The sequence below is a fragment of the Stegastes partitus genome, unplaced genomic scaffold (assembly GCF_000690725.1).
Source record: "Stegastes partitus isolate 25-593 unplaced genomic scaffold, Stegastes_partitus-1.0.2 Scaffold998, whole genome shotgun sequence".
Taxonomy (NCBI): Eukaryota; Metazoa; Chordata; class Actinopteri; family Pomacentridae; genus Stegastes; species Stegastes partitus.
The window spans coordinates 227806-250389 of NW_007578729.1; the positions used below are offsets into that span (position 1 = coordinate 227806).

General features: G+C 43.5%; 1 protein-coding gene across 3 annotated transcripts; it reads right to left on the reverse strand.

The window, feature by feature from the left end:
* Window positions 1-22267, reverse strand: hdac9b (histone deacetylase 9b). 3 transcript variants are annotated; one of them, XM_008294829.1, is made up of 11 exons: window positions 21853-22267; window positions 14782-15023; window positions 14248-14410; window positions 12635-12758; window positions 12407-12528; window positions 7101-7232; window positions 6690-6805; window positions 5140-5262; window positions 4448-4625; window positions 4123-4337; window positions 1-1714 (listed from the first exon to the last, which is right to left on the reverse strand). In XM_008294829.1, the coding sequence occupies exons 1-11, from the start codon at window positions 21959-21961 to the stop codon at window positions 1370-1372; spliced, it is 1869 nt and encodes a 622-aa protein (XP_008293051.1). In that variant the 5' UTR covers window positions 21962-22267; the 3' UTR covers window positions 1-1369. The 3 variants fall into 3 exon arrangements, with proteins under 3 accessions (XP_008293051.1, XP_008293050.1, XP_008293053.1); XM_008294828.1 differs by having other exon boundaries at window positions 12635-12767; XM_008294831.1 differs by lacking the exon at window positions 21853-22267 and adding an exon at window positions 21582-21786 and having other exon boundaries at window positions 12635-12767.
* Between the last annotated feature and the right edge of the window lie 317 nt (window positions 22268-22584).

Consider the following 22584-nt stretch of genomic DNA (forward strand, 5'->3'; position numbering starts at 1 on the left):
TTTTTTTTTACATTTAGTCGACGGTACAAATGAAACAGGAAGGTTTACGGCTATGCAATACATTTGATTGATCACTTTAAGACAGACTATACATGTCGCAATGGGCACTTTTAGGGGAAAATGGGTTTACAAAAAAAAAAAAAAGAAGAAGAAGAAGAAGCGAGGTCCCGTCCAGGGTTTTTATTGAAGTAACATCAAACCTGTATGTTGAGGTAAGCATGCCACTGGGGAATACAAAGGAAGCGATTCCCTTTAAAAAAGGACTCCCTTAACCATATCCCCACTCACTTTGTAATTCGCTTTGACAGTAAATCAATTCTCAAGCCTGGCCCCTTGGACTCCTCCAACCCTAGGTCCTCCTCTCTCAACATTCCTGCACACATGAATCACTCCAACTCCTGGCTTCTAGAAGGCATTTCCTGCCCGGCCCTCTCTCTCTTTCTCTCTTTTCTCTCTGTCTGACTCCTCTGCTGAAAGCTGGGCAGGAACTCGGCCCGAGCTTTTTGATTTGGACCCAGAGGGAGAGAGGGAGGAGAGCCTCGGCTCAACGCAGAGGGCCCTGGCTCTGGGACCGACTCCGAGAAAGAGACACGGAGACTTTGGGATGTGTTGGAGGATGCCTGCAACACCCAAGCAGGGATTTAGTGCTTTATCCTTCAAATTTGCAATATGAGCAGCGGACCATATTCCAATGGCAATATCACTCCCAGCGCAAAAAAAAAAGAATAAAAAAAAAAGGTCTGCCGTGAGGGAGCGTCCTCCTCTTAGGATTTAAGAATACATTCTCTCTAAGACAGATGCTCATTTAACATGGAACATCATCACAGATTTTCAAGAACAATGGAGCATGTAGTGTTTTAAATTCCTTAACACAACGTGAGGACTTACTGATAATTCTCAAAGATGAAGTGGATAGTCAAATAAATGTACACAACGGGAACATAAGGTGGCTCTTCGAAAGCTGTACACATGCTCGAGCTTCCCTTCTCATCGCTGATGCTAAATCCACAGTATATGTACACACAACTTGTTGTTGGGTTTTGTTTTTTTGCGAGTAGACTCGAGATGGCCAAAGCAGCTCCTTAAAAAGAACGGTCTAAATTGTCTTCATATTTACACGAGTGAAACGTACATATTTTACAGAGATCACTACACAAAGATCACAAACAGAGAGTCTTAAGAGTGTGGGGGGACGAGTGAGGCTGCAGCTGAGTGAGAAGAATGTCGTGACGGGGAGAGCTGGCCTACTGTGCAGTGTGTGTGTGTGTGTGTGTGTGGTGTATGTGTGTTCTATATATGTAAACTGCAGGGATGTAGATGTTGTTTATTAGCGAATGTTGCAAGTGTGTGATCTCATCCTCTTCCCTTCTCAGATCATGGCTCTTATCACCAGCCTTCCTTTGACCTGGTGGAGATAGGTGCTCTGCTCCGACTCTAAGCTCTGGCTGGTGAGAGCCTCGTCCTCGCTGTCGACCGGCTCCTCCTTGACCTTGATGACCCCGCAGTGAGCCGGCAGCTCTGGCAGCTCGCTGCTTGAGCCGCTGCTGCTACTGCTGAGCGTGTGCTTCCGGATGACGCCTCCAGGGGGCAGCCTGTCCTCCTGCATGCTCTCCACCTCCTCCCTGTGCTGCTGCTGCTGCTCCTCCTGCTCTTCCTCCGACTCCTGCAGGTGCGCGCTGGGCTGACGTAACTGCTCGATGGACTTGGACAACAGCTGCAAAACACATTGTCTCCATATTAATGGTGATATCCTGCAGCCAATGAGCCGTAGTGATCAAATTTTAATTAGAGCAAAGCAAAAAGAATGACAATTGGAGGTTTATATCACAAGTTGGAGTAGCAGAGGGATACATCCACTGTTTCATAGCCGTGTAGCAATACTTTTTGGGATCTTTTCTGCTATTTTCAAGCCACAGAAAACAAATTCAATACTCGTTTGCAAATCGAATCAACAAAATTAAACTATTCATTCTCTGTTACTACATAAATACCCTTTAAATGAGTCATATTCATATGAACTTAGCTGATGTTTGACATTTAGTAATTGTCAGGCTAATTAATAAATCCAAAATAACAAAAAAAAAAATGCAGATAGAACAGATAAAACAAACAAGTTGGGTGTTTTGAGTTGCCGAATCCACTCTGACACCGTGTTCTGCAAAATTAAGTGTTTTTCTTTCGTTGGAACAAAACAGGTTGACTTTTAGTTTTTCAAAATGATACATAACATTTATTCCAACAGCATACAGCTACATCTACCCAAACTACTGTGACCTCAGTAATGTCACAAATTGAGCTGTTTCTGGCTGGTGGCATTAGGAAACTGCATTTTATAAGGTTTAAGAGTAGAAGCAGATTAGCCATTGTTCCTGCCTGACTGGGCCAGGTAAGTGGATTACTCTTACTCACTTGCATTATAAAATAGAGATCAGAATGTGCAAGGCCTAAGAAAAAGCAAGTTTATATTACACAAACACTGGAGCCAAAGTTCTGACGCAGGGAGAACCTTATTACACAGGTTTGCAAAAGACAACTTCATAAGTGATTCTGCTCCTTCAAACTGAGTCAGTGTCCTCTGTACTGACACTATGCATCATGCTACACTCTAAACCTACAAGGTTTAGGCACAGATCTCACTACATCTATGTTTGTTCCATCAAAATATTTCAATCAATTACAGTACAGATTCTTCATTTTGATTAGGATGTTGCACCTGGAAGTGTCCGAAATAGCAGAACGTTTTGCTTTAATGGGGGAAAAAATGCAGAAAATAGATTTTAGTGGAGTGATATTGGAAAATAATTGTAAATACTGGCACGGCATCTCGTTCAGGGGGATATTTTAGTTTCCCCATCAAACTAATGGTGTCCTGATATGATTATTTGACCACAAGAGGGCTCCAAGAACAGGCAGGGAAGTGTCTTCCCCATTGACAGCTGGTAAACCAACAACATTACTGTCTACAGAATCTAGGCCTTATATAAATATCCCTTCAGCTATAAGAATTAGCCTCCTTAGCTTGGCATTAGTAAACACTGTTCATACCTCTTCCTAAAATCCCTAAGCTCTTGTAAATTTCCATTAGTGCCCCCTACTGTTGCTGGCACTGAAGGACGTTTAAAAACAACCGTAGACAAGCCACTGCTAGGAAATTAATTAGGGCAATGTTTCGGAGATCCCTCTCAAAAACACTGAGGGCTCATCCCTGATTAGTGGCCATTTATAACCTCCACTTAAAGAGGCTTTACTCGCGATCTCATTGGCCTGAGTGATCAGAGCAGGGCCTGTTCACGTGTTCCCAGACAAGATGCCGCTATTATTCCAAAGCTCTTTTCAAATCGAATCAGCTTCAGAGTACTTTTAAATAATTACAGCTGATATTAAAACTCATTTCAGCAGCCTGGCGGAGACGTGCGTCGGTTAGTTTTAATGTTACGGCGGAATTCAAACAGAAACCGTTAAAAGTTCTGCACTGTACGGCTCAAAAGGCGCTCGCAGTTCTTTGTGCTTTTTATTACTTCTAGGTATGAGTTGCTCTATGGTTCCCATGGCTCTTTTAGGGCCCAGCGTTGGGACACATCAGTATGTGAGCTCACACAATGCTGCCTTTGACTGTGTCTGCCACCTCACACACGTCCCTCACCAGAATAATTACAGTCTGTGTATAGCGAGGTCACCTCGGCCAGCTTACAGAAACACAAATATTGCCACAGAGGAACAAAATGCATTCTGGGCACTTTTTCTTCATTTGAACTTAGATGAATTGAATTTCACAGAGTTAGCATGTGAACAGCACTGATGCCTTAAGCTATGATAACAGAATTAGTGCAGGGGAAGGATTTCTTTCCCTATTTGAAGTCAGGCAGAACTTCTTTGCTTTGCAGAAATAACACCAGGGAAGAGCAGACTACGGCCGAGGTCTGTAAACTTGAGCTGCCAAGGATGCTTTTGCAAAAAGGCTAAAAATAGATCAGCATTTGTGTTCTTAAAATGATTAAATCAGACTCCCTGCAGGAAAATAAGACCTCGCGAGACCTAAAAAGGAATACAGAATGCTGTGAAAAGCAATTTGAAAGTCAAAATCCTCCCCCTGTGAATGAATACTGATGACCAGCACAATACCTTATTTATGTGGACCTGCTGCTGGTACTGTTTCTGTTTCTCCAGGAAGTGCTGGTGTTGCTGCTGGATGACAAGCTGGGCGAGCGTGTTCTGGGGCAGCGGCGCCGACTGGGTTCTGTTTAAGGGCCGGTGTTTGGGTAGTTTGGGGCGACTGCTGGAGGGGCGATCCTTCATGGCCAGAGGGGACTGAGGGTGGGACGACATGGAGCCTTGGCCTTCACAGAAAAAAAAGAAGAAAAACTCTCATTAAGTCTTCCCAAAAACCCAATTGTAAAGTGTCTGTACTGTAACATATGGCACGGCTGGGATGAAGTAACAGTCTCACCGGAGGAGAGCATCTTCTGCTGCCTCATCTGCTCCTTCTGGAGGAGGTGTTGGAGCAGAGCCTGGTGACTGGAGCTCACTTTGGACTCCAGGCCCGTCTGAAGGGGCACGGGGCCCAGCAGGTGCCCGGGCAGCCCATGCTTTATTTCTGTTGATCTGTCTTTCAACCCCATAGCAGCCTGAGAGAAGAGGGAAAAGGCAGTAAACTAACTGCACATGCTGCGCACTTGGACTGGCAGCATAATAATTTATTTAACAAGCCAAATTCAATACTGTCAGCTGTTCTTTATGAATGAAAATTGGTTCTTGTAGTTACAAATTTGGGATAAAGCTGAAATCGGAGACTATCAATGGTTAGAAGCTTATGAACAGGCCTCTGTGGAATGTGCCAGAGAGCTAAAAGATGATATATCATGAGCTATGTTATCAGGAGTTGCACTTGAGTGGACTTGGACTTTTTAAAAGCTGTGATGAATGAGGTAATAGGGGAGGATAAGAGCATGCCTGACACAAGACACTGCAGAACAATATTTATCTAAGGTCGATAAAATCATTTGGGGCCGCAGGTCAGTGACCTGAGAACCCAGACAGCCACTGATGGCAGGTTTGGCAACTTAAAGAGCTGAGTTGAAAAGCTTACACTCGCTGCACGACTACACTGATTTAATGTAAGAAGGAAAAGTTTGTACTCACACTAATGGGTGAGGATGCAGTTGAAAGTCCCAAGGAGATGTTGGGTAAGGAGGGAGAGGTGTATAAGCTCAGCATGGACACGGAGCCCTCTGGTCGGAATAATCTCGGCTGGGAAGGCCATCTCTACATCAAACACACAGGGACAGATTTAAGAGGAGGTGGCAGATTTAGGAATACCACTATGGACACTTTCAAAAGGCATGAGCAGTGGCATAAACGTTAACGCGCTATGACGAACAACAGCCCACCTCGCTGTGAGCACAAAGCTTTCATGATGGATGATATAAAAGACAAACAGGCAGCAGCAACTTTCCTCGAACGGCACCAGTGAGGACGATACGCTATTCTAAGCACCGCAAACCTCTAAATCTACCGCTCCATCCTCAGTTCTTCAGTCCCCGGTCGGCCTGCTGCCTGTTTCTGCTCCCCGGTCCCCACCCTCAGGCTACTCTCTCAGAGAACATCAGCGCTGGGGCATACTTCCTGTACCCAGCAGAGCAGCCGACCAGCATGTGGTTTTGGAACAGCCATGTTTATCCTTCCAACCCCTACCAGTACTCAGTGACCTGTATGTGGATATCCGGCCCGTATTTGACCCGAGGGACCCGTTCCCTCTGAAAAAGGATACCTAATGTAACGGTGCACAAACACGCCTTGCTTTTGCAACAGGCATGAGGTCCACAAGCAGCCCCACAGTCCACCGGCGACTTTCATGAGAGCCTCAGCTTGGGCCCGATACAATAGCAATCCTGTGTGTTTATGTTGTTAGCATGTGGGTGTCTTTGGCTACCAGCGCCTGGGATATCAATTAAAATCCACAGTTTGCCTGCCTCCCCGAGCCCCAACCTTCAGCCCCGATGTCAGGGCGTCTCTCCCTTCCCCGTGTCACTGGAGGTCCCTGGGAGAGTAAACAGTGATGGTTAAGGAAAACACAGCTGTTCTGTTTGAGATTGTTCGGAGATGTGTCATATCTGCCACACTCTATAATGGTCTGCTTTGTGAGCTCAGTCTAAGGGGAGCTCTGGTCAGCAACTCAGCCATGAATCTATTGGGAAACGCCTCAGAACAACTCAGCGCAGGCTCGCAGCCAGGCCAATGACAGAGACACAATGACAAGCCAACAGCAACACACGGCCAAACTACAGATCTTTTTTTTTTCTTCTTGCTTTCGAAAAAAAAATAAAAAACATGCGATTGAGCAGCACATGTGGAAGAAGAAAAAAAATCCGCTGTTACATTTTGCATTTTAACACCGACTGAATTTATTTTCCTGCGTGGTGTCCTCTAATAAAAGCAAACTTGGGGTAATCAGACATGTGGGTCAAGCTGTGTCTATTTAATGTCAGTGTGGGAAGTCATTTTCACCGGAGTGTAACAGACGGAGGACAACTGGCTGTTTTTATAGCTGCAAGCAGAAGGGCAGACGGGCTTTTAGTGCCCTGACATTAAAACGAATGTTTTGATATTCAAATGATTTGCACGCCGAGCTGAGCCTGGTTGCTTCGCTTTTTTGGCAAATCAGCCGCAGCGCTCGCGATTTCTAAACTTACCTCAGTTTTTGTGGTAGTAGGCAGAGAGGAGGGTCCGTTTTCAGCCCCCAAGGCACTGGAGGCCCCTATGGGAGAGCTGGGGCCAGAGCCAGGGGCACTGTTTGTGGGCGTCGAGTCTACGAAACATCAAGGAGTTTAGACACAGTATGCATGCTCACACTCTACACGCACAACACACACAAAAGAGGCATAACAGCTGCAGCCTCGCAACAGTTTAATGTGTATGGTCATGGCTCCATGATTACAATGGTTTTCTTTTTTACGTGGAAGTGCAATGGTCATTATGTGCTACTGCATTGCAAAATGGCTCATTAGTATGCAGCTATGTAATCGTACAATATGAGTACATTTTCATGCATGTTGTAACAGGAAAAGAGGAAACTCTAACATGTGGTTAGTTGTGTTGCATACCCATTAGCTCCAATGCCCTCTTCTTGTAGGGAGTTACGATGTTTCCATCTCTTCTCTTTAGCATCGGGCTGCTTCTCCTCTCTGCCACCTTCTGCTTCAGTCTGGATCGTACCTTTAGGTTGGGCTCGGAGGCTAGAAGACACAAAAGAGACATTTTCCGTAAGTCTTAGTTCACGCTGGTTGAATGATAAAGACGTCCCATCATATGGAGATAAGTAATGCAATCATGTGAGTGGCCTGTGACTACTTTCGGAGTCAAACGGCAGGCTTTTATGCAGCCCTACAGTCAATCGAAGGAAATAGCAATGTCATAAAATAAAAGCAGAATGAAGAGACTATAAATCAGCGACGTTGCCACGCTTCGGACATGTTACAAATTCAGTTTCGGAGAAATTCGGAGCAGGTTTCAGATAAATTAAATGAGTCAGGATTGGGCCCATTTCCACCTCATCTGGACTAAATTAGGTTGAGCAACACGCAGGCTCTAAGTGAAATAGTCCGCTACCTGCCGCCCTGGTGACCACAGTCTGATACAGTAGCAACAGTTAAACTAACACAAAAACATGGCAGATGTTTCAGGCTCTCCCCGCACCCCACCTCCTCCTAATGCAAACCAGAGATACCCAAATACACAGTACGAACACACTCAGTCACACACGGCCTGGCCTGAAATGATCCAGACTTACAAATCTAGTCCCTCAGTGTCGACTAAAAACGCTGACGCAGTATCCTTTACAACAGACTTACTGCTGTCAAACTTTTCCGCCAGATTTAAAACAAATTTTGTCTCGCTTTGTGTTATTTCATCATTTTTAAACTTCTGTTTAACTGAGGTTAATCTACTTTCCAAGACTAATGCTCTAACATTGCTATCATCATCTTTTATGTGCAAATATTAAAAGAAGCAACAAAATTTTAATTAAATCTTAAACAAATAAGGCAACATAGTGAGACATTTTTTTCACGTTTTTAATTTAATTTGGAGATAAAATGTATTCTGGGGTGCAAATCAACACCTATACTGTAGATTTTAAATACGTTTCTTTGCAATGAAAAGGGACATTTAAATAATTCTAAAGAATAATAAAGAGTTTTATTGCCAGCTTTTACTTGAAAACACTGATTTTGTTATGTGCGGTACATACTGTACTATACGCAACAATCAAAAAAAAATTACATAACGCAAGTCTAGAGGTTGAATGAAAGCAGCGAATTCATGTTGAACTATGTATCCAGCATTTTAATGAATGCAAGCTAATGCTTTAGTGTCTGACTGTTGAACCGTGCTCCTGTCTAGTCGCAGTGACAGTGACTCACCCGGTCATGTCTCATATAGACTTCCCATCAGAGCCGTTACACATGGAATCCCACGGTGAGGTTTGCACACTCAAATAAACAAGCAGAATAGATAAGCTGGTCTTTTGACCGAAAGCCAGAGCACAAAGCTGTATTGAAGTTATGTAAACCCTCTGTTACACAATAGCCAACCTGTTTCAATTATTTAGCTCTGATCAATAATTAAATAGGCCCCCCCTTTTTTTTTTGCGATGTGTACAACATACAAGCTATACATAAGGGAAGTGCGGCGGTGACGTGGGAACACTGCAGGGAGGAGGAGAGGGAGCGGAGATGGGGGCACAGCTCGGAGAGTGGGCCAGATGCTGCTATTTCTGGCTTTTGTCAAAAGTAGCAAAACCCTCTTCCCTAATACGTGGCACAGACCTCTAATCCTGTGGGTGTGAGGTAGAATGAAAGAGAGCGAGGGAGGAAGAAAGGAGGCAGGAGAGATAAATGGAGAGAAAACGCTGTTGGGAGTCGTATGAATCTGCTTCACGCCCTGCTGCCTTGATTGCTTTCTATTTTTACACGCTGCTGCCACCAAGCTACGCATCCCAATTGGTCGCCACGGGAACGCCAGACAGCAGCACGGGAACAAACACTTTCTCGTTGGTCTCCATGGAAAAAAAAAAAAAAAGAAAGAAAAAAAAAAAATGCCCTGATGCACGGTGCAACAGGAGGCAAAGCGTATAGTCTGAACACCTGGGTCACTTCGTACACTGATGCCTGCAATATACCGCGGTCATAAATCAATCTCCTTGTGCGTTACGTTATCTCCACTTAATCAGAATTTTAACTGTGCTGTCACCGTGTCCATTAGAGCCTGGACCTGCACAGATGGCCGTGTGGAAAGCTGAGGTGTGTGTTCTGTTTACAAGGCGGCCTGCTATGCATTTTGCTGACATTCTTGCTTAAAATAATGCTGAACAGGAACATTTACTTGCCCATTATTCTCGCAAACTTTTAAACTAAAGCCACATCCCCCTGACTCTTCAGATATCAACTTAAATTCCCTTCATCAATGCGTTGAATACACAAGATCTGATTGTGTTTCTCAACAAAGGGAGTCTCCACACAAACTTCCCTTTGATATGCCTCAGGCTTTACAGTTTTACCTTTGCAGGATTATTTTTGAAAATCTTTCCTGCACCTGCTGAATGCACACATTTGGTAACTGGGTCAAGACCAGAGAGGGTGTTGCACTTCTTACTGCTAAGCTGAAACTATTCCTGCCACAGACTATCGCGTGCCCTCGGTCGAGTCTATTCCAGTCCCAGGAACTGAAACAAAGAGGATATCTAGCGAGTAAACAAGTTAATCATGCAAAATTCTTTAAACCACTTTTTTGGGTGAGCGATATAAAGACGAGGGCTTCGCAGCGATTCTGTGCTTTTTGAGACGATGGAGCAATTAATAGGTCGCCTAATAGTAGAGATCAAAGCACAGATTGTCTCCTTAACAGGGACTTACTGATTCAGGGTGGAAACAGTTGTCCCTGCTTATCGTGAATTAGTATTTTTTGTAGACTGCCAGGTCTACTATATGTCTATATATTAAATAGGAGCTTGTCTCTAAACCCTGAAATCTGCCAGTGGATTTAAAAGGCAGTTTATCTTTACAAAAATGCCCAAAATTACATCATTTATTAGAGCCAGAGCTGTAAAAACAAAAAGAATCATCAGGTTTTCAACTGTGAAACTGAAGAATTGTGCTGTGACGTGACATTCTGTCTGAGAACCAACCAAATGTAAACTTAAAATCGTGACAGTTCAGCATAATCACTTTATTCTACACATCTCATTGAATAATTTGCCAAAAAAATGCTTTAAAGAGATCCCGCAAAAAACAAAAAATTCTGTACTCCACTGCACAACCGTGAAGCCATTATTGAATTAGCTGATACCAACAGCCAGATGACAAAAAATCTAAAAGTTTTGGGCCAAACTGGGCTGAACTGCAGGTTGAGTTTATATAAAGTAAATAGAGGACAAGTATGGAAGTAGTAAAATATCAAGAGTATGTAGAGCTACCATTCTTTCCACCTGAATCTTGCACATGTTTATTCCAGGGTTTAATTTAATATTTTTAAAAAAAAAAAAAAAAAAAAAATAAACTTTTTTCAAGGTCCAAGGCAACGAAAACTTGGCAAGACAAAAAAAAAAAAAGGAAAAACAACCCAAAAATAAGAAAAAGGGGAAAAGAAGAAAAAAAAAAAAAAAACATCCATAAACAGCTTGAGTTTAAGAGGTTTAAAATGGATCTGAAGCAAAATTTTGGAGGTTTCTTAAAAACCCCTGTTAAGCCATTTAATTTGATGGTGAAAAGTGGTTGGCAAATGCAAAAAGTTGACTTTAATAAGATGCCAATTTCAGATTTTCAAATTCAGAGGACACCTACTGACCAGAAAGTTATTGCAAACATATATCACATGTACATCGTAAACCTCGTCGTGAACCTCAGAGTCAACCAGAAAAAGATGCCGCTCAGCCCTCTGGCCAGATGAAGCAGCGGGGAGTCGAACATGGAGCACTGGAGTCATCTCCACTTTGTTTTGAGAGAGCTATCTTTGCTTAAGCAAACAATCCTGTCGAGGCTCATCCTGCCTGTGCCAGTCCGAAGCCGGCAACACCTGCCAATCAGCTATCGGTGACAGCCGGCGGTTCGGGGAACAACACTACCTTTGTGTGTCCCCCCTCGCGTGCCAAGCTCTCAGAGGACTTTAATGAAGACAGACGGGAAGTGGGGGAGGAAGGCCCAAGCAGGAAATGACCACATATAGATTCAGGAATCCAAAAGGGCAAGAAATGGTTTTATCAGTGCGAGAGAGTTGGGCACAGAAACGAGGGAGTGTAAACCTGCCTTTTTGCATTCACACTGAAACAATGCAAACGATGCGACCATAAACAGCCTCTCTGTCATTTTCCTCACCTTGTGGATAAAACAGTGTCCTGAAGATGTAAATATATACTTAGAGGAGATATTCCTCTCTACCGAAGATGGCATGGCTCTGTGAGATTACGGTACATAAATAAATAAAATCCCCCAAAGCTTTCATTTACCTTTCTAATATTTGTTCGACTTTATTTTACAAGATATAATTCCTCTGCCTGATCTCGCGGCTGTGTACACACACAACATGACAGGCCTGCAGTTAAATAACTCAACAAGTATAATTGTTTTCCAATGTAATTAAAAGAGACACAGAGGGGAAAAGAGCATAATATAATTTGGTGACCTCACTGCCGAATTATGAAGTTTCTAGCCTGGCGAGCGCTTGCACTCGTGCAAACCAAGAGAGGGAGGAATTATTCTTATTTACTTAGCCGTCCCCAAAGGGCTGCCTCCAACTTTAAACCAACAAACCTGAGCTGCTTTTCGGTGGGAACCTGTGTCTTTTCAAAATTGTTTTCAAAGCCCATAACTCAGGAGAAATTAATCTCCCTTAATTCTGCCACTAAACAGTTTCAAAGAAGCCTTGGTTTGTTATTGTAACGTGGGGACAAACGTGGTTCAGTTTTTTAAGGTAATTTTAGTACAAATAACAGTAATTAAAAGCTGAACTTGCCGAGTGAGAACATGGCATTAAAGTGTGTTGCTCAACTGCTGTGTTTTTGAATAATCCTAACAAGAACGAGGAAGGTTTAAGTTAAATTTCTGCCGTGCGTCACCTCTTAGGAAAGTTTCGTGTTGAGCCCTGGAGGAATGAGGAGCAGGGCAGGGGTCAAAACGGGCCTAACTGCTGTTATTAGCAGGTCATAAGTAAACCTCAGGAAATACTCCCTGGGTTTACCCACCTCTTGACTGATAAGGGTCAAATAGGCACTTCATTGTATGTAAAATGACAAATACAAGGCAACACTCACATTAAACTCTTTCAAACTATCTGTGTGTGTGTGTAGATTTAGTATGTAGAGTGTATATGTGTGCATTTGCATTTTTATGCCCGTGCTGTGTGCAAATGATCAAACCTGTCTTCCTCAAGGGGAAGTCGTCCTTGCTCTCTATGGGTGACGGCAGAGTGTACTGGCAGGTGGGGGATGTGCCGCCCAGAGGTGGGGAGCTTTGGTCCAGTGATGTGTGGTGGGAAGTCCTGAGAACACAAGAATAAATCAAATTGTCATAATTTAATTTTAGTTTCTGTGTGAGTATAAATGTAGCATTGTGATTTTTTTTATTATCAAACTCTTTCTACTTACGTGTACCAGAGTTTTGGATGGTGGATGAAAGAGTGATTCACTCCGTTGCTTGCAGGATCCTTCGCCGATTTGCTCAACAGAAACTCTTGGAGTTTCTGCTTCACCTCGGTACTGGCCACTGCACCTGTGAGACCAAAAGGCAGAAGCAAAGGGATTGGGGTTACCCTAGAGAGAAATGATTCACAATGTATAATTGCCTACATAACAACACAACAATTTTTGACTCTAATGTTAGTTGCAACTGTTTTCCTTCAACTCAAAACTGTCCTGAGGCCCCTAAATCCATTTTTTTTTTTGTCTCTATAATCTCTTGTGATTGACTCTTCTCTCTGTTCCTAAGCACCCAAACTTATGTAGGAAGATCTCCCCCTAGTGGTCACAGGTGTTAGTTTGTGTTACAGTGATACTGCAGAGAGGTTACAGTTGCAGGGCACAGTTTCAAATTACCTGACTTGACAAAGTCATAAATCTTGTCTATTATTAGCTATAAGGTAAAAACAGAAATGAAACACTATATCTGGCACTATTTTCATTGCGCTTTTGAAAGACATTTTCTTCTAAATTCGAAGCCTAAATGTCAGCGGCCAACTTAATGTCATCACTTTCATGTGCTGCTTAGTAGTTAAGCACCGAGCTACCATCGATATTATCTTGTCGTATATTCTTTCAGACTCGTGATTTGTCTCCAGGATCTAATATTGAGAGATCGTGCCTCCACGAGCTAGAGACGTGAAATCAGAACAGTTTGTCCTCCTTATGAATAGTAATTGCATTGTCCTACGCAGTGAGAACAATATACTTTACATGAATTTTTAACCGCTTTAGTGCCAAATGTGATCTGACCGAGAGTGCCACTAGCCCTGGTGAATACAAACGAGGTGGTCTTAAAGGGCTGCTTCACAGAACAAGCAAAAACAGATTTCCTTGCTTGCTTTCTTGCTTTTTGCTTGCACGTGTTTCAGGATGTCACCCTAGAACTAAACAGTATTTTCTCTCGTGTACTCGCTCCACCCGAACCTCAGCAAATCCAAAACACGACTAAGAGAACATAAAATATGTTTATGTAAGCTGATGCTTGTTGCTTTAATCTCGGTGATTAGTTTACAGTAATATCAGCGATGGATGTTGGATATTGTGTACACGGTTTTCATTAAATGAATAGAATAATGTGGACCCCAGGATGAGTAGTTGCAGCAGCTAATTGAAATCTAAATAAACAGTTTAACATCCAGCCAAGGTAATCCTCTCAGTCCAGCAGTACATATATACAGCGATTATTACAATAAAATACGGCTAAATTATGCAGGCCTACGAAGGCAAGCCTGCCACATGACTTGAAGGCTATTATCCTTGTAATAATGATCATAGCAGAACATGTGTATGGCCCAAAGGGAATACAGAGGAGTATTGTCTCAGTCGGTTCCTATTCAGCTGTTATATGCATATTTCACTCAGGCCCCGCTGCTGAGGCTGTGCTTTTAAAAAATGATTGAAAAGGTTGAGGGTTAAAATTTGTGGCCCCATGCTTGCTTTTGCCTTCGGCCCTCATTTTTTATTTTACTTTTTTTTAATTCAGCCCCTGATGGGCGACGATGACGGTGTCGAGCTCTTACTCTCTCGGGAGCGCTCCTTGCCCCGGAGGCTCAGGCTGGAAACATGCTGCTCTCGCCGATGCCTCTCCTGCTCCTTCTCCTGCTGGTTCTGCTGCTGCTCCAAACGACGCTCCTTCTCCGCAAGTTCCTGCTGCTGTTTCATGGCCTGGAGCTCCTGCTGAAGCTGGGAAACACGCGGGCCTCGTGTCAGCATGAAGGGAGCAACACTGATAAACACAGTCTTGAAATGATGGCGGCTTCTGCGCAAACTCTAATTTCTGTTTTGTTTTTTTGTTTTTTTGCTGTGATGGACAATTCTGTGCTCGACTGTGAAAAACATAACTCACGCTGAGCTGTAATGTATTGCTCGACACTCCGCCTTGCTGTGCTGAGTTGTTTCTCCTTTTCTGCACTTTGTAATGTTGTCCTGAGCTATACAGTTTTCTACTGATCTGCACATGCTGTGTTGTGTTCTGTTGTTTTGTGCTGCGCTGTGCCACTGTGCTGCTGCTGCTGTGCTGTCCTCCATACAGACTGCTCGGGTGCGATGCTAACCTTGAGATGCTCCTGGAGCTGAGCCTGATGCTGACGGGTCAACTTCTCGTGCTGCTTCTGGAACTCGCTGATTAGTAGCTGCTTCTGGATTTGCTGCTGCTTCTGAATGAGGAGCAGCTCCTGCTGCAGCTGCCTCTCCCATAGTCCTGGGTCCGAGCCTGGCCCCAGCATCCTCAGGTCTGTGCGCAGGTCCAAAGGAGATAAAGGCTCCACAGCCAATGGTACGTCCGGTTTAATATCCACTGTGGCCCAGAAATTGGAAAGGAGAAGGAATAAAAGAGAAAAAGAGATTTGTTAGTCCATAATTGCACCTTTACAGATTCAAATCATGCAACCAGAAGTGGCTGTGTATAATATCTGCATAATTTTGCAAAACAAAATATATCAAGAGCAAAGGAGGACAAAAAAGACACACTTCAGACAGACTGAATGGGGGAAGGTTCATAAGCAAAAAGCACATCTTTCTCTCCCATGATCCTCAGAAACCTGCAATTATAATAGTTTCTATAAACAAACACGGGATCACATCCGGCAGCGTGGAGTCCACTGGGAGCAGCTATATACAGTAGGAACCTCAATGGACATTTGGCACGAAATGTTAAGAGCGGTCATTTAAAGTATTTACATAAAACCCGTCTTCCCACTGTTTGCTAAATAAATAAACAGAGTCCTTCTCCTCGTCTGCATCAGAACATCATGCAGATATCCCGTCTTAACATAAATAATTTAAGGCAAAGCAGATTACGAACACGCATGTGTTTGTGAATTCATGTTTTTATGATCTTTGCATCTCCTTTTCTTGAGTGCAGATGCTGCAATGTGTGCATTGCAAAGAACTGCCTCTATTATAAGTAATTGCCAGATACAAAGTGAGAGGGCATCCCTTTGGTCTCCGAGCTCTATATATAGCCTGTTCCACAGAGAAAATCGATTGCCAGTTAAGAACACAGGAGACAGGGCTACTTCATCTCTATTCCATAGAGGATGATTAGTGATTGTACAATATTTTACTTGTCCTATAATTTTGTTTTAGTCCACACCACTGCATTTATCAGCTTCCTTCATGAGGCACTTTATTTTCAAAGAATCACATCTATGAATCCGTTCCAGATATTAAAGACTGGGGTGTATTAAAACAAAAATGCCAAATCCTTGGGAAAACAGACATGTTAGTTATGCTGATCATGGTGTGACATTCAAGGGAGGATATGCATTGTCCAGACTGTATAATGTCTCTTCCATTTTGAGACCAGAGAAATATTCAAACCTACTTAAAATTCCAGTGGCTTGAGGGAGACTTATTGAGTGCATTCATTGCCTTAATCTTCTCAAGGGTCACATCTGAGAGAACAAATGCAGGCGATGTTGCCACGCCACCTGTTCTCCGGAAGCAAAACCGACAAGTTTCACTCCGTGCGTTCGTGTAAATAATCTCGTCTCCATCCTGTTGTTAATTAAACTCGTAAACTGAGGGGTGAAAATGCCAGTAAAATTTTAAAGAACCAGCGTCCTCCGACAGTAGCCGTCAATTAGGAAGCGGTGCCCTCGTGTTCACTGATGCTGCGAAGCTCGGTGGCGCCCGTTTGTTTTGTCATGTAGCCTGTTTTTCATTGCCACCATTCCATGTGTATGCGGCGGTGATGATTATAAATAGAAACATAAAAGCAAGTGGCGCAATCCTGGTCTGTGACAACCCCCACACCCTAGTATCCACCACCCTAACTTGCCGCTGCCATGGCAACGCTGGCGACGTAATTATGTCTCCCCATTCTGCAGATATCGAGTCTCACTGCATGTCATCTCCTGCCTACAGTGGCAATGTGACATGTTGACTATTATATCAGCTTTTTCAGCTCTTATATAAGAAAGGAGTCCCCAGCAGAGAGAGACAGAGAGGAAGAGTTACAAAACCCCACACACACACACACACACACAAACACACACACACATGCTCTGTAGAGGATCAGCGGCAAAGCGATAAGTTGTCTTAAAGCGTGTTCAAAAAGTGAAGACAGCTAGAGGGGACTCCTGTGCTGTAATTTTCCTCTCTGTGTTCTAAAAACAGCTCCAATCAAATGACAGAGGAGGGCAGCGGCTCAGCAGGCGCAGAGAACAGGCACCTGTAGAACAGACCCTTCTCTCCTGACAGGGAATATTAATCTTAGCGTGTAAGTACTTGACAAAGGACTCTTTTGTAGCGGGCAACGTTCCAGGAGCAGCCGTGAACCTGTGAACCATTGAAGGGCTCAGAGAGTCAGACAGCCTTACTTTTGCCTAATGGACCTAAATATAGCAACAACAGGAGAAAAAAAAAGAAAAAAAAAAACACCTGCTGCCTGGGAGAATTCACCACTGTGATATCTAATTAATCTCATATTTCATTCTGTACCCTCACTGTGAGTGGCATTAAGGATCTCCACTTTGATCAGCCCGTCAAGCTGAGCCTCCATCAGAAAAATCGCAGACAGTGGTTTAACAGGATGGGGGGGAGGAGGAGGAGGAGGAGGAGGAAGAAGAGGAGGAGGAGGAGGAGTGTGAAAGCTTAAGCCACCTTTGATAACCAAGGCTGTATGAAATGGCCCTTGAGGAAACCACAACAGCCTCATGTGCCTGTTCTATTCTTGTCTGCTCTCCGTCCACCGTGTCGGCGAGAATAACACTGAACGGAGTGACAATGTTGAGGGGAGATAATAAGGTCCTAAAGGTAGGTAGGCATTGTTCTCGCTGCACTGAAGCTCCGACTTGTATAATTCACAACTTACATATAGACTCTGTTCTCTGTGCTGATTTATAAATGCTCTCAACCACAGAGCGCTTTAAATCTGTGACTACGGGTTGATATATTTAAGTAAAATGCACCCTGAAACTAGCATAACTGAAATCTGCTGTTTCTGTATCACAAAAATACTCCCGAGGCAGAGGAGAATACGGAACCACCAGTAACTAGGGCTAAATATAAAAGCTTTTCTGAGCAGGGTCTTAATATAGACAATGTGCGAAAGACTGTCACAGTTGTGAGGCCCCCTTGCTCAATTTAACACGGGCAAAAATAAAAGCGCAGTGTCACATTTATGTAACTTTCGGGTCATTTTTGACACGATCGCTCGCAAAGAAGAGCATCTGGTTCGGTCGTACCATGACGATCCTGACCCGCTGATACGAGTGTCTTTTCGGGTGAAAGTCTTCATCGGTGGAAAGTGCACACAAGTGCCTGTGGGCGCTGGTAAACATGAGATTTATGAATGACAGCTCCCAAATTTGTTTTTAGCACAAGGGAGCAACAAGCACCCAGCCCCATGCCCAAATTCCTCCCTGTGGAGGGCCTGCCAAGGGGGGATAGGGTGACTCATGGCCTGTGACCACGCTCCCACTGCAGCGTCGCACCGCCACTGTCCCCAAAGTGTTTATTTCTATAACCGATCTGCCTCTCATTAGCCGTGGTGGTGGTTAGAGTGACAATCACAGCCTTAATTTGAGATGTTGGATGGCTTTTCTTTTTTTTTTTTCCCTCTCGTTTGCCTCAGGCCACATTAGCAGGCTTCCCATCGTTGCAGACGGAGGAACACATCAACGGTGACGTTACTATCGCTCGTAAAGAGTCTGGGACACATTTATATCTGAAGAATATCAAAATAATTCCCCGTGCAGGCTTACGCTGGAGTTTTAAAGAACACCTTGACATTTTACTGGTTTATCCTGACAGCATATACGCCGACTACGAAAGTGAGAGTTATTAATATTGTAAACATTACCCCCTGAATATAAATAGTGCAGCTATTCTTACACCTTCACAAGTTGCACCTCGAGGTACCTTTCGGTGTCATGGAATAAGACTGCATATTAAGATTTCTTTTTTTTTTTTTCTTTTTTAAAGAAAAAAATACTTAAATGCTGCTGTAACACGGAGCAGATTGTGTTTAGTGTGAGCGGAAAGTGCTAAAAAACAAATTAACATTTGAATTTGTTAATAAAAAAATTTACATAAATGCCCATTTAGGTGTTTTTTCCCAGTTAAAACAATAACACAAATAAAACATGTAGCATGAAAAGTTGCCTCAGAAAAACATGCCATGATTTCTTTATATGATGCTAATGTTGCTGTCAAAACGTTTGCGATGGTTGTGTTAGCATAAGACAACACTTAAACCATGAAAGTGTCAAGTCTATTTTAGCAAATAAAAAGTACAAAGTGAAAGCAAATGTATGCAATTTTTCTTCAGTAAAACCCCTAAAACATTATCACAACTTACATTTGTTGTCCACTGAACCATATGATTACAAAGATTTAACCATCTTATCTCAAACTTCCCGTAAATCAGTGTATTTAGTTTATATTTTATTCCCAATTTGCCAGTTGTGGCAGTAAACACAACCAAAGAACTGCATGTTAGACTTGAAACACGCATGTTGCGAGCATTTAGTGTGAAACAGAGATGGTTGCTGATCTAAATTCCCTGTCTGACTGTATAAATAGAACCAGAGATACAGAAGATGTTTGAGGGCAAAAATAAGCTGATGCTTGGGACTGCAATGTGGTGCTGGATCTCTCATTAAGTGCCTTGTTATTTTGAGCAGCTGGCATGTCTAAAGCAGGAAACAGGTCTTTATTTTTAAGACTCAGGCTCGTCCTTGCAGCTGAGCCAGAGCTGCGGTTTGCAAGCTATCTACTAACAAAGAGAGCCGAGCCGAGCCACCACGAGGCCTTTCGCTGAGGGGAGCCAGGAGTCCGGTCGCCTCCTGTCCTGTCAGGCCACCTCGAGAAATCAACAACAACAACAACAACATGCAAAACAACATGGGCAAAAACGTGGAAAACCCAGCGAATGCTAGATGATAACTCCCCGTTCTCTATGAGCAACACTGGCAGTAGATCAGACAATCAATAAAATTCCTAATAAATCAATCAGCAAGAGTCAATTCCCTTAATTCCCTGAGCCACAGCAAACCCTCCAACCACAGGGAAAGCATCACTTAGCAGCACTGATCAGTCAGGAACAGAAAGAAACGTTGCTGTTTGTTGCACAGTTCTCTTTGCTGTTACAAAGTTCTATAATAAAAAAGCCACTTCATCTTTTTTTTGCAATGACTGATTTTTAAGCAGCACTAAAGCAAAATTCCATATCTTTTGTGCAGCTTCTCTTCAGCAGTGAGCTCTTCAAATACACACGGTGAGGCAACTTGAATGGATACAGGATTCAGACAAGTGGACTTGAAAGGTGCAGCATTGTTATTGTCTGAAAGGTCCCTATTGATATTTGTGCACGATATTCCGCACTTGGGGGGGAAACTAATTAGTTTTTCCTGGTGTGAGAGCCCATGTGAGGATGGTTTTTCTCAGAACTTCGATGGCACTAATCAAAATAAAAAACGTGATTATGCGAGCTTTTATTGTGCTGATCCACTTAAAATGTAACAGCAGAGGAGTAGAGGATCATGTAAAAAGGTCAAGAAGTTTGCTTTGGGAGACAATTCACAAATGATCTATTTAGATGATCACTTCAGCAACCATATTTATTATCTTATTAATTAAAAAGTTTTTAAAAAAATGAAACAGCAGCGCTCTCACATGTCACCCTGTAAACTCACAGAACAAGGCTCAGTGGAGCAGCACTTACAGACACACTGTTAGTCACTGTCAGGTGATTTACTATAAAGTGGAAAGAACAAATTAAACACGCAAATGACAGAATTCTCTATAAATATCTGTTCCAAACCGCTGTTATATCAGGAGCATGCCGAGATGGAATGATAACGCACAGACGCCTAATCTTAGCAGGCTAATGCCATAAGCTGAAAATAACTCACCTAAGAATAGCTGACCCACAGAATAAGCAAGGAGCCCGAATTCAGGCGCTCAGTATATCTGTTGTTTGGCTCGCAAGCCGCTAAGACAAAAGACGAAGAAAAGCCCTGCTCTTGTAGCCCGATAGTCAAATAACCTGCTCTATTGACAGACATGGAATGTGTCATCCCTCTGTCATCCTCCTGTCTTATTTTTAAATCCCCTCACGTTTATCCCACTGCCTCTGGATGTTGCCCGTTTCGTAAGGCAGTTCAACATTTGTTCTTGCTGCCAGTGTGTTAAAAAAACCTTAAATGTACGAGCAACAGTTTGCTGAAATTCTTCCACTTTGTGTTGTTCCTCATGCCGGCTATTTGTAGAAGCAGTGAACACCCAAATATATTCTTTCTTTTTTGCAGTAAATGAAGCACTCCCATGACTTAATTCACACTTGGTCATGACACATTTCCCAGCAAAACCCACATGACAGTGTTCTCACAGAGCACAACGCCTCGACTCTGAACTCATGCCTAAAGACAACTTTTGCATTTCATCAATAGCTACATGCACGTAAAACAAAAAAAAAAAAAAAGAAGAAGAAAGAAATCAAAGCAAATAAGGTGTGACTCATCTTGACTCAATGCAGTGAATAGACGTTAGTCATACTGATGTCAGCCGTGTACTCTTCAATTCAATTGTCAGGTCAAAAATAGAAACGGTCGATGTCTGTGGTAAATATCCTGAGAGAAACCTTTCGCATGTCCCCTCAGTATTTCTGTCACAGTTCCCTCCTGTTCCCTGAAAAGTGCACGCTGACATGGAAGCTCGCAAAACACAACATCCCCTGTCATGTTCACAGTGACTCATTCTAGGCAACTGGAGCATGGGAACAGGGTTAACACGTTTCCTCATGTTAATCGAGCACTTTTTAAACTCAGAAACACCCTCTAGGTTTAAAAAAAAGAGACATATTTGAAGCACAATTCTTTAAAAGCAGCAGCATCACAAGAGTAAATACCTTGGTTCAGGAAGAAGTGCCTGCTCCTACCACGTTGCTGTGCTGAGAAGCTCTGACTTCTCTTTTTTCGCCAGAATGAGAAACCGGCTAAAGCGCAAAGAGTTGAGAGCGAAAGAGAAGAGACGGAGTGTGCACGAGAGGCACGGAGGATGTGAGGAAAAATAGTAGAGAAGTAGATAGGGAGGGGAAAAAAAAAGAGAGAGAAAGACTCGGAAACAAGAAAAGATTCCCCCTCAAGAGGAGCGGAGACGCCAGGAAGCTATGAGATCACCTGAGTTGTTCACGTTGTGCATCTTGCTCTGGTTGGGGAACTGCTGGTGTCCAACGCGCCCTTCTGTTGTGGAGAAACTTGACTCGCCCTCGTAAATCGTCTGCAGCATACTCCACTCAGCGCTCAGGTCTCATCGCCAGCCTTGCGTTTCCTGTCACCAAGAGCCACCCCTCAGCCACTCAGGGGAGAGACCACGACAACAGGCGAACTCTCTCCCTCTTCCTCTTGCCTCCTCCTCTGAGAAACTACTCTCACTGTGGAGCAATAACACGAGCTGCACACACACACACTCTCTCTCGCTCGCTCGCTCGCTCTCTCTCTCCGCAGGGCTGCTATACTCTCCCGGGTGCCCTGCCTGCCTGCCTGCCTGCCTCAGTCTGGTCCAAACACTAGAACACAGTGGAAGATGGCAGGTCCAGCTTCTTTTTTTTTTTTTTTCTTCTTATCTGCCTTCTCTCTCTCTCTCCCTATTTCTCTCCGGTCTGAGCCGTTTTTCCTTTTCTCTTCTCCTCAGCAAAAGTGTCTGAGGGAAAAAAAAATGTCAAGCTGAGTTGCTAGGAAAGCCGCGCACTGTGTACTGAGCACCTCGCACAGGCAGCAATGCAAGCCGGGGAGGGAGCAAGCTTCATTTGCATGTGAATCAACAACTGCGTGGCCCACAGGTGACAGAAATAGAACAATGGCCAGCCCTGGCTAAAAATAGGTCAGGCGAGGCGCAGGGATTGGAGCAGC